Genomic DNA, 12,104 nt, shown 5'->3' on the forward strand with positions numbered 1-12,104 from the left:
TGTGGAAGCCCAGCAACGCTTCACCTTCTCTGCCTCTGCAGGCGAGCGAGCATCAGCTCCTTGAACCGGTGTGGCAGCAAATAGAAAATGAAAATCCTCAGTGGAAGAATGAGACTTGCAATAGGTGGAAAGAACAGTTTGTTCACTGTCCAGATGTGATGTTTACTCACCCAGGGGAGGGACTGGTTTAATTCTGAATTTTAAAATTTCCAATTCATTGAGGAGCTTCCTCACAGCTCCTGTTCCACAGGTGTAGGTCTTCAATAGCCCACACTCCTGGGTGCACTGGAGCTTGTTCAGGTGCCTTTCAAAATGCAGTTATGCCACTGAGTCACTTCCATGGGGAAATTTAAATGGTGAAATGTCTGTGTAAAGAACTTGGAAAGGCATGAAAGAAAAAAGGCAAAACAAAGACAAAAAGAATAAGAAAATTCAAATTGAAAGACCACAAGAAGAAATAGGAAAGATGTAAAACGAAGAAGAAAAGACCACAATATGTTCACCAAAATCTTGCTGAACATCGCTCAAAATTACATTTCTTTTGACACACTCAGAATTTAATGCAGCACATCATAGTTTCTAAGGAAACCAGCTGTAAATTTTAGTTAATCTACTATATATTTTGAGATTTCAACTAACGTAATGGGTCAAGAATAGGAACAAAACTCTGCCTTCTTATCTGAGGTTGGATTTGGTGGTTTCTGGCAGGAAGAACATGGTTGGAACACATGGAAGTTGTGCTTCACAACAGTATTGTTGAATGAATGATTACTATCAGTGAACAAATCTCTGCTCCGCTCATTTGCGGTATTCTGGATTACTCCTGCATCTTCCGCAATGTAATATTACTGTGCTTATTAATCTTTTTCCTTTTATTTTTCAGCTTTAAAAAATCTGTTGTAATTTACTGAATGCTTTGTTTACTGTTTATGTCTTAATATTTCTTTAGAAACGACAAAATGACTGTGTCATTTTGAAAAAGGGATTTGGTTCGTTAGGCAATGCGAGAGCGCCTTATAAGATGTAAAGTTCTGGGATTCTTAAAGATTAAAGATCTATTTTAATGTGCAGAAACACACACTTTGTGGGCTTATAGTTGAATGCACTGACTTTTTATTTAACAAAACCCAGATGTCCAAATGCCTAAGTGATGATTTGCGCTAACCAAATATGTGATCTGACCAGGCAGTCACTGCAAGTGCATCCGCAAACCTGCGCGCACAATTGCACATGCATTTGGGTACTCCAGCGGGTTGCCTGCCTGTGCTTCACTTCGCTGTGGCTGTCCTTGTCGGGGACGAAGTGCTTGTAGTCGCTTCTTACCACGGTGAATTGTACAGTCTTTCTTCGGGAAGCCTGTTGGCCTGTCTGCCACATCATATTGCCTTGCTTCCTTGTGGCCTGGTCTCAAGAACAGATGAACATCGTTACCACATTACGATGCCCCGAGTTCATAACCTGGGCTTCCCAAGGCTCTGTTTAAAGTGTACTTGGCAGAGAGATTTGAAAACTTCTCAGCAAGAGTATTTTCTCAACAGAAAATTTGTTTTCTGAGGAAACTCAAATTATTGTGGAAAAAATTTTTCACTTTTTGTCTGTAGTGGGAAGGATATGTCAGGCAGGCGTTACCTTTTCTGAGGCATTAAAAAGGCATTTGAGAACCCAAACATTTCACTTAGTTTTCCTTGAAACCTTGGTATTTGCGACTATGGGAAGGTATTCCTTTTCCATGTGTTGGTAATGGTAACAGTATGCTGCTTGTTACAATTCTGAGTTAGCATTTATTTCCGTCACTTTAGCTTTCCTGTTTTTCTGATTAAACCTTATGTTTACCATTTCAGTGGTATTTTTTTGTTGTATTTTCTTGTTAGTGAAGTGTTTGTGCGTAATTTATTGAAGTGAATATTTCTTCTTGGACTTGAATACTCACATTGCTATTTACCAGTAGAAAAGAAATATGCTTTAAAAGTCTTTCTCCCTACTGTTGTTCTGGAGGAAGATAATTTTAATAGATTTGGGTACAGGGTTGGAAACCTAGACTGTGTTTTGGACCCTGATACTAACTGCATTATGGGATTGTGGGCAAGTCATTCAAGTTTTCTTAGTGTACTTATTTCCTTAACCCTTATATTGCCACTGTGAAGTAATTCATCAGTATGTCTCAAGCTCTTTGAAAATGGAAGCTGTACTGTTAAGCACCATTAACCGTTTACATTTTCATCTGCTGAATGTCTGATCAGTTGTGCTCTTCTGATCAGGTTTGACTGAAGGAACTTTCTGGAAACTTTCCTTACCACAGTCATCAAGGTTTTGCTGATAGTCATAGCACAGTTAACTACATGATAGAAGCACAACTTGGAAGAAATACGGTTGGAAGAAAAATCTAATTCTGTAGTTGTTACTGAGAGATAAAGAGGAAATACATGAAGAAAATTGTACTTAATATGATGTAATAACACTGTTACAAGTTTTGAGCATGATGAAGGGATTGACTCTGGCTCGAATTATTTGACCTCTTCTGACTCACAAGGTTGCTGTAAGAACCAGATGACTGGTTGAGCATTGCTAATGTGAAATAGGGAGGACATCTATTGCGTTACAGGTATGAAAGAAAGGCTGTTGGTGCCTGTGTCAAACTTCTGCAAGTTTCACTCCCTGGTGGTCCTCCCTCCACACATGGTGGGGTGAGAATATGGAAGGGCTGGTGGCACTTACGATTCCTTCCCCAGACTTGAGTGACGGCAAGATGTTTAGAGTCTGCAGATAGAGTGGTAGGAAGGAATAGGATGAATTGTAACTTAACCCCAGTGGTGAGACTGATTTTGTTTTCCAAAAGACTTGCTGAGAAAGGAAGAACTTGTGAAAATGCAATCAAATATATGAATGAATATGAAATTGGCGCATTCTGATTTGCGATAAGGAAATCAAACTGTTCAGCTTTGATGGGGGAACACTTACTTTTCCGCAAAAAAAAATCTGTCATTCTTCATTTAAGCCAGGACTTTGGTAAAGGTTTTCAACTGGTTAAGGCACCAAATCGGGGGAGGAAATGCTAGAAAACAAGTGTTCCGGCAGCCCAGATTGAAGGTTGTGGGGCGTATGTTTGCCTGAGCAACAGAGGAGCCATCCTAAAGCTGATGTGAGCGTGTGTGGCAGAGCACATATACCAGTAGATATTCTTGTGTTTTGGCAACACTACCCTGCCCCAGCCATTTGGACAGTCATGAATATAAAGCTAAATGCAGCATGGATAGGTGTGCTTTTACTGCATGCGGAGTACAGTGCTATTTCAAACAAAACTTTATACTGGGAATTAGCATGGCAGATGCATGGGGGTGTTTCTGTTTTCCCATGCATGCTTCATTGTATTATCTACTCCTCACCCCGTATATTTTAGGAAGAAATCCTCTACCATGTTATCTTTGTCTTATGAGGGTTAAACGTGCACAGTGCAGTAATTCTTTCTCTGGATAAATTATGACTCTGCTCATCTTCCCGTTACACAGTCACCCTTTCAGATTGCTATGTGACACTGTGGCTGCCTACTGCCTCAGCCGAGAAGGTTCGGACCAGAACCATCAGGAACAGCAAAAACCCTGTCTGGAATGAAGCTTTCTGCTATAAGATTGACCGCCGAGTCAAGGTAGTGAAAAGAAATGCTTTTTACCATTTGCTGTCTGCAAATAGTCAGTAGATTAGGCTACAACAAATCGATAAATATATACCTAGTTTCCAAACACTGGAGGTGATAAAGATTCCTCAGAAAAAAAATGCTGCTTGCGTCCTGCATGGTATTGTTCTGTTCCAGCTGTTTGTTACTTAAACATTTACTATAGTGAGGCAGTGAGAAGCAATTAAATGCCCTGCAGAATATGGCCGTCCTATCCTATTCCCGATCTTGCCATATACAAGTGAAACCCAAGATAAAGATCACATAAAAACAACAGTAAGATTGTTTAGTTAGGTTAGGCGTGGTGGCAAGGAAGTCCTTTCAAGATTCTTTATGTACCTGTGCGTGTTTTAAACACTTAGAGCCAAAGGCCATAAAATAAATATAGAAAAATTTGATACAGCTGTTTATGACAAACTCATGAACGTTCTGTATGACCTGCTGTCTTGTTTCATTTCCGAAGGCAGATAACTGTACATACACAAAGAAACAGGCTTACCAGTAATGTGAAATCTAATACTCCCAAATCTCTTTCCCTTTTCTGTTTCTCTTTCTCATTTTCCCTTCTTCCCCTAAAACTGAAGGAGGGAGGACAGAAAACCTAGTCTTGAGATTTTTCCTGCCACGTAGAGCTCTTGGAGAAATAACTCCATGATATTCTTAACCACTTTTTGCAGAATGTGCTGGAGCTAAAGGTCTGTGATGAAGACACGATCACCAGGGATGATGAACTCTGCACAGTTCTCTTTGACATAGATAAGCTCACTGTAGGACGTACTGTTCGAGTAAAGTTTCAGCTGAATCCACAGGTGAGCAAAGGCATTGGTGTGAACAATAGCAAATGCGTTCCTTCCATCTAAATATATCCTTTTACAGTGTTTCATTATAGGAAAAATCAAACTGTATTTTGCTGCTATTATAAGAAAGACTTAAAAACCCTGTGCGAGTGCTCCATGCTACTTTTATTTTTTTTTTTAAAGAACAAATCTCTATACTAAAAATCTAGGATGGAACCAGCTACAACTAATTAGCCGGTACCTTAATTCTGAATATTTCTGGCATGCTTGTTAGTTCTTGGTATGAGTTCTGAGTTTTCAGACACTTTAAACTGATATAATATGAAAGCGGCTGATTCTTTTTGTGTTGGGAATAAAAGTCTGAGAAATGGCTGTTTTAGCAGAATAGCAGCTCCTACATCTGCATGCTCATATGGCATTTAGATTTCAAAAAACTAGTTTTAGCAACTGCTTTTTCAGTGTCTTAACATTCAATATTTTCAGTTGGCACCATGGGGCTTCAAATTATTCTTGTGTTCTGGGAATTTTCTTAAGTGCTATTCTAAATATATATTTTACAAATCATATGTAACCGGTATGATGAAAGCTATGAGGAAAAATAAGTAATATACGTTTCTTTTTCCTTTCTCTTCAGGCACGTGAGGAGCTGGAGGTGGAGTTCACATTGCAGAACACGTGAGTAGAGTCCTAAATTCTATATAAACTGTTGTATTCAGTATAAAAGTAGTCTGGAAAGCTGGTTCATGTGTGACAGTGCTTCTTAAACTGACAGTCTCTGAAAGCAATACCTAGATGTTTTCGTTCAAGTCTAGTAAATTAGAATTTCAGAATACATATTTGGAGTTTTTAACTATCTGAAAATGTCATTTTTGCCCTGCTTGACTGCTACCTGCTGGGCACCAACTTCCTTCTGTTATCTTTGTTGTTGGATAAATACACAAGGAACTATTGAGGTTAACTACAATATTGAGGAAGTTTTGACCCTTAGAAGAAGGAATGCCAAGCCTAAGCGTCTCGTGTCACCCTTTCTTGGGGAACCTCGCTTTTCAAATCCACAGCATTATAAAATGCTCTCCTGCAAGTTGATCTGTTTAGCTCATCTGGCCACACATGGGGTGCTGTGGTAGACTTCAGCATCAGTTCCAGCAGGGAGAGGAACTAAATATTCTGCATAAAGAGCAAAGATCACTGTAGGAGGCTGAGGACTGAGGAATCAGGAAACCTGGAGGAGTAGCTTGGTAGGCTTGGAGGCTGTTTGACTGTTTAGGGGACATGTTTGCTTCAGGTAGTTCATGTTGCGGAGAAATCGGGGAGCCTGTCACCCTAACTGGAGAGGGAGTATGATGCAGGATCATGGGTATTCTAGTCCGTCTCTGTAATATGCTTTATGACTCTGAGGAAGTTACTTGAAAGGATTTCTGTTATCGATTTGATCCATGTTATTGGACTGAAAGTCTGAAAGTGTTGTTAAAACAACCCTAGAGAAGGGATGGTACTGCTGGCACCTTCTCAAGGCGTTTGGGGCACTTCAGGAGGCCTAGCAGGATAGTATGTTGGTGGAGAGTTTGAATATCCCTGCCAGAAGGGGAAACTGGGACTTGCTGGAGAAAGGGCAGTAGCTCAGTGTTACGAATGGAGAAGGAAAGATCTCCCACAAGCGAAAAAGGCATCAGAGATAAAGCAGTCCCAGAATCTTCTATTATAACTCATGGAAACTCACCAGGGCAGATTGATTGTTGTTTATTGTGGACCAAAACTGGCAGAAGGCCCAGCAACAGCAAGACAAATGGTGCCTATTACAGCTTGGGAGCGTCACAAAATCAGTAATAGCAATGGGGGAGGGAGCTCCAGTAGACATCCCAAATGGCCTGCCTGTCTGCAGTCGTCTTTCCTCTGCAAGTCAGAGGGTGGCATGTGGAGCTGGTACGTAGAATCATGCTCTGGATAGTCCTGACTTTTGATGAGGGAGATCCAGGCAGGTTGTCTGGCATGAGTGGGTTTGCTTATGGGGGTGGAAGCTGGAATTCGTCTTGGAGTATGTGTGCATTTGCTCTGTGTCAAACTCTTCTCCTGGACCTTGCAGCCAGTTGCCTTTTCCTGGAGACCTGTTCAACTGATAAAGTCAGATATTAAGCAATTTCTGCAGGTGCTCTCTTAGCAGGAATTCTACTGGTTGGAAAAAGATGGTTGGGATTGTACAAGTAAAAAGGAACCTGGGCAGTGCCAAGGAAGGGGTTTTAAGAAGAATCACGGTCATGGCTAAATTGCTACAGCAAGAACACATCCACTTTTTTCATTCATAATGTGGTACTTGGGTGTGACCGATGTAATAGTTGTGGCCTGAAGAACTCCACGCGCAAAGGGAAGAAACTGCTGTGTCGTAAGTCAGGCAGGCAGGGAATGTCCCTGTGAGGTCCCAGCAGGCCTGAGAAAAGGGAAGACAGTTCTCTGGGAAAATGGGCTTCTTGTCAAAAGATGATAAACGTTTCCCCTACTATCTCTCATTTGCGTTTCTTGCATACACGTGGTGGTCAATACTGTTCTGCCCATCAGTCAAGCCAGGAATAAAGGTGCAGCACGTCTGAACTGAATAACTATAGTGATCTTGGAAGGATATTAAGAGGGTTTTTGCCCTCAAGTGTGATATCAGGAATAATTAATGAAAGTGTTTGTGTACTAAAATTGGAGGCAATGGATTGCATTACTTGTGATAAACAAAAAAGCCCTGAAAAGGTCTGAAAGACTGAAATGAAGCAGCTGATAGATCACCAGAAAGCTATGGACCAAACCAGCCTCTCATGTGTTGAGCTAGCTCAGCAGGTTTTGGCAAGGGCTTTTGACGTTGCTGGATGGGAGAAGTGTTGACAGAGATTAGAGATGATTTTCAGAGGGGGAGAGCCAACCATAGGTTGTTCAACGTGCATTCAGTTTGGGGCCCCTCAGTACAAGAAGGACATTGAGTTGCTGGATCGTGTTCAGAAAAGGGCAACGAAGCTGGTGAAGGGTCTGGAGAACAAGTCTGATGAGGAGCGGCTGAGGGAATTGGGGTTGTTTAGCCTGGAGAGGAGGAGGCCGAGGGGAGACCTTATCGCTCTCTACAGCTGCCTGAAAGGAGGTTGTAGTGAGGTGGGTGCTGGTCTCTCCTCCCAGGTCACTAGTGATAGAATGAGAGGAAATGGCTTTAAGCTGCATCAGGGGAGGTTTAGATTGGATATTGGGAAAATTTTCTTTACCGAAAGGGTGGTCAGGCATGGGAACAGGCTGCCCAGAGAGGTGGGGGAGTCACCATCCCTGGAGGTGTTCAAAAACGTGTAGATGTGGCACTTCAGGGCATGTTTTAGGAGGCCTGGGGGTGTTGGGTTGATGGTTGGACTTGATGATCCTAGAGGTCTTTTCCAACCTTATTGATTCTATGATTCTATAGTGCTAACAAGAGGTACAGCTAACCATGTGGGACAGTTTCCACAAGTCTGGTATTGTGATGGGAACAAGAACATACTTGTTTTGGGTAAATATGGTGGTTTATTTCTAAAATTAATAATTGTTCCCACCAGCACATTTTGCCTGACAGTATTTATCTGAAGTAGTTTTTCATTCCTTCCCCATCTTCATTCTAGACTTTACCAATTGCTTTACCAAGATTTACTGTATTAGCCTGTTCTTTCTTTCCAGCATTTCAGATTAATAGTATCACATGTGTTGTAACCCCAGGCCAAGGAACTTTCCTGGGCCGCACCTGTGATAGTGGCTTTGCCACTGCTGTTTTTGTTTGCCTGTTGGCCTTGCTGCAAAAATCGTGTTTTGTGTTTCTACAATGTTTTTTGGTAAAAGTAATTTCCTCACAACACACTGGTGGGCTGTGTGAAATCGGTTCCTGCATTCATGCACATTGTCTTTTATTTAAAATGGAAGAGAGCCTTCGTTTTGGTAGCTCAGTTTCCACAACTGCAAGATGAATACACTCTAGTTTCGCCTCACTCTTACGCCACTCCTGCAGTACCTGCAAATGCTCACCTCTCTGCTGCCGCTACCCATGGCGGGCACTGAGAGCCAAATGTTTAATCCTAATGGCACAGAGGAAGGCATGCTCCTTCCCCAAGTGCCTTTTCACCAGCAACCGAGCCAAGGGATTGCAAACACCCGCCCAATGTTTTTCGGGCCCATAACACAAGCCCAGCTGGCGTGAGAGCTGCTGCCCTCAGGCAGCAGTGACAGAAAAGGTAAGGTCATTGTACACAGGTTGCCGATTCGCATACTTTAGTGCTTTTTGAGTTATTTTCTAGTGATTATCAATGGTAACGTGGGCTTTCTCCCTTGTATTTCCACTGATAGGGTCCAGCATCAGCAAGAGCCTCTACGAGTTGCTACAGGGACGGGGTCTCGCTGGACTAGGTGGCTTCGCTCACTGAACATCCCCCTCCCCTCTGACTTCTTCTGAAGCCCACATTTGATATTAAGGGGCCGCGGAGAGACTTCTGATGAACTAAAAGGTACTTTGAGTTTCTAAGGAGAGGTCTGAGGGCCCCAGGGTATTTGCTGGGTCTGCTGATGATCTTTTTGGCCTCTTTCTGTCTTTCAGATGTCCCGAGTTGAGGAGGTGCATCTCAAACAACTCTTAGAAGAATGAAGGACTGCTCTTACACAACTTTTCATCTCAGCTCCCCCTCCCTTTCCTTTTTTTTTTTTTCTTTTCTCAAATGTGAAAGACAATGTCTAAAACAAAGCCCACTTAACACAAATAAATGTAAATAGGTGTACAAAAAGTTGTATAAAAGATAAATATTAATTATTGAAATATGGAATAAGCATGATTTTTAGAAAATAAAAGTTTTTTTTTTTCTTTCTGTAGTTCTGCTGTGTTATTTTGAGAAATTTCTCCCATGTGTGGGAGACCAGCAGATTGTGCAAGCCATTTGGTTCGGGCATTGATGAGGAAACTCTCAGAGCAGGCTGTGTCTCCATCCGTCGGGGGCCAAATGTACTGTTTGTATTCGTGTTTGTGCCAGGAAGTCACAGGGCCTCAAGGAGCACTGAAGGCCGAAATTTTTAGTCAAGAAAGATGACAAGAATCTGTGAGGTGAATACAGTTTCCTTTATTGAAATAGTATCATCTCCTATGCTTCTCTTGCGTTGTCAGAAAGCTCAGAAAAGTAGCCTGCACTATGTGGAAGCTACTAAAAGGAGGGGAAGCTGGATCTGACATGAAAGAATTAAAATTTTATACGTAGGTATAAAAATATCCAGATTCTCTGGCGAAATGGAGCACAGTAGTCTAATGTAAATGCGAACTGTAATACGAGAATCTGTACGACTGTAACTTCCCATACAATATTGCCTGTTTCATTATAAGTCAGGCATGATCTAAAAAGGAGAAGTCAGGAGTTTACATGCCATGTGTTGGGAAGTGGTCCCCAGGTTCAGAGTCCACTGCAGCCTTAGGCACCACTTCAATAGACATTTAGTGGAGAAGGATGCCCAAGGTCTCTGTTCCTGGCTTCCCTGCCACAGGCCGAAATATGCTCCCAATTCTCATAGTAAAACTGAGGTCTGCATTAAAAAAGGCTACAAATCTCAACCTGTGATGGCGGAGTGGACAGGAGTTTTAGTATGTGCAACGAGGGCTCTCTAATAGCAGGTTGGTTGTTAGGGAAATTAGCAGCTAGTCCTGAGAAATGGACGTTATTCAGTGCTCCAAAGATAGGCAAAATACTCAAAGGTCCCTGCCAACCTGAATAGTAAGAGCTCTTCTGCACCCAGCTCAGCTGTGTTTCCAGCCACAGCTGATCTCCAAAGCTTCAGAGAATGGTGAGTGCTTTTGCTCTTCTTAAAACAAGTGTATGGATCACCAGGTTAAAAAAAATACTAAAACCATCTCTCCTAAGCTGTGACCAGCAGAAACCTTGAAATTTGGGATATAAAAGTTGGAAGTGCAGTGTGGAGTGTAACCAACAAGTGGCAGCCGCTGGGCTTGCTTACAGCAGTGGCTGCGGAGGCGACACCCTGAAAGGGACACCCCAGCTGTCAGTGCGTAATGCCTGTGCTCTCCTGGCTCTTCCCAGGACTATTCCAAGCCGTTCCGTCCAACGGCGCAGGTTCTTCCAGCCCGTCTGAAGGTTATGCCTTGGGCCTCCTACCTATCAGTCTAACTTTATACTTTGCTGATATCAATACCTCAAATAATACTACATTCTACTAGAAATTTACCTCCATGAAGAGACACCTTTTCCTGTCTTTCCACGTCTCACCAGGCTATGCAGCCTGAGATCTTTTAATATCCACCAGCCTCTTTCCTTGCTTTCCTTATTTTTTTTTGATGAAGTATTTGAGGATAGTGACACCATGTGTCATGTAATGCTACAACTATTTGACTACAAAATAGTAATTAAGTGCATTAGTTTGCGCCTGAAAAAAATTTGAGTAGTAATTAAACCCATTTCCCTGCATACAGGTAGAAACACTGAGTATTTTTTTTTTTTGCCCATTTCTGACCAAATTTCTCTGAACTCTTTTAAAAGAACTTACAAAATTCTTAAGTAAAAATCTTTTCCCTAGTGAATAACTGTTTTCTGGGGAGTGGGTGGGGTGTCTGGTTTTTTTTGTTGTTGTTTTGTGTTGTTGTTGTTTTTTTTTTTTACTGGAACGTTTTCCTGAGTGTTCTGCACTGTATTTAGCCAATTCATATTTTTCTTTTAAAGGAAAATACTGATTTGGAAATGAAACTTTAAACTGTTTATGAGATTTGAAATTTTGGGAGAATTCTTTGTAATGGGAAATTTTACAAAGCTATTTTCGTGTATGTTTATACTGAAATCTAATAGTTGTGATAAACCTTCTCTTAAAGTGGACAATAACAATGTCATTCACCTGAATTTAAAGGAAGTGTATTGCCTGTTTTCAGCTGAGATGAAGTACATATCTCAGTTATAAAACTATGTGAGACTACAGAGTGTATAATCTGTATAGTATGAATAAACTGTTCATACTGTCTGCAGCAGGTTGAGGAGTTTGTACTCAATCCTTATCATTTTATGTATGCATGTATTCCCTTTGGACTAATCTGGGTTATTGAGATACTATATGAATTTACATCTGCAATTTAATAAAATGACAAGTTGTAAGATATCCTTAATGAGACATCACCTGGTTTTTCTGAGAGAAAAATATTTATGAATATGAAAACGAGCATCTACAATATGTGAGCACACCTCTGCCCCTAAATGGGTAAGTGGAAACACTCTACACCTATAGTGATATATTAAAAACTCATGTGTGTTTTGCAAATCGCTTTATAGAGGTGAATACAATTTCTTCCACCATTAAGGTAATTTTTGGAAAACTGTGGAAAACTAGATGAGTGTATTGGTTCTTCAAGTACAAAACCTTGGGTCAAACTGTAATGATCGAAACAGTCAAGGTGGGTGTAACAGCCTCCAGCTCTCCTCAAACGCAGTACGAAAAACCACAGAGTAAAAGTCCAGCTTTATATTCTACCAAGGGCAGATAGAAAAACTTGCAACTCAGCTTGTTATCTAGAGCTGTGCTTGATAAAAGCTTTAAAGTATTTTTGAGTGAGAATGTTAAAGTCAGAAATGTGAAAGTTGACAGGGGAAAATGAGTAATGTCTTAACGCATAGACT

The 12,104-nt window shown here is 41.2% G+C and overlaps 1 protein-coding gene across 1 annotated transcript in view; it reads left to right on the forward strand.

The window, feature by feature from the left end:
• The window catches only part of LOC104042382 (cytosolic phospholipase A2 epsilon), a 33,335-nt gene that overhangs the window by 6,711 nt on the left and 14,520 nt on the right, over nucleotides 1–12,104 (forward strand). Inside the window, exons 4-6 of the mRNA XM_064462467.1 lie at nucleotides 3,507–3,643; nucleotides 4,348–4,479; nucleotides 5,102–5,142. Of these exons, the coding sequence (XP_064318537.1) occupies nucleotides 3,507–3,643; nucleotides 4,348–4,479; nucleotides 5,102–5,142 (310 nt within the window). The remainder of the gene's footprint in view (nucleotides 1–3,506; nucleotides 3,644–4,347; nucleotides 4,480–5,101; nucleotides 5,143–12,104) is intronic.

This window comes from Phalacrocorax carbo, chromosome 10, assembly GCF_963921805.1.
Source record: "Phalacrocorax carbo chromosome 10, bPhaCar2.1, whole genome shotgun sequence".
NCBI lineage: Eukaryota > Metazoa > Chordata > Aves > Suliformes > Phalacrocoracidae > Phalacrocorax > Phalacrocorax carbo.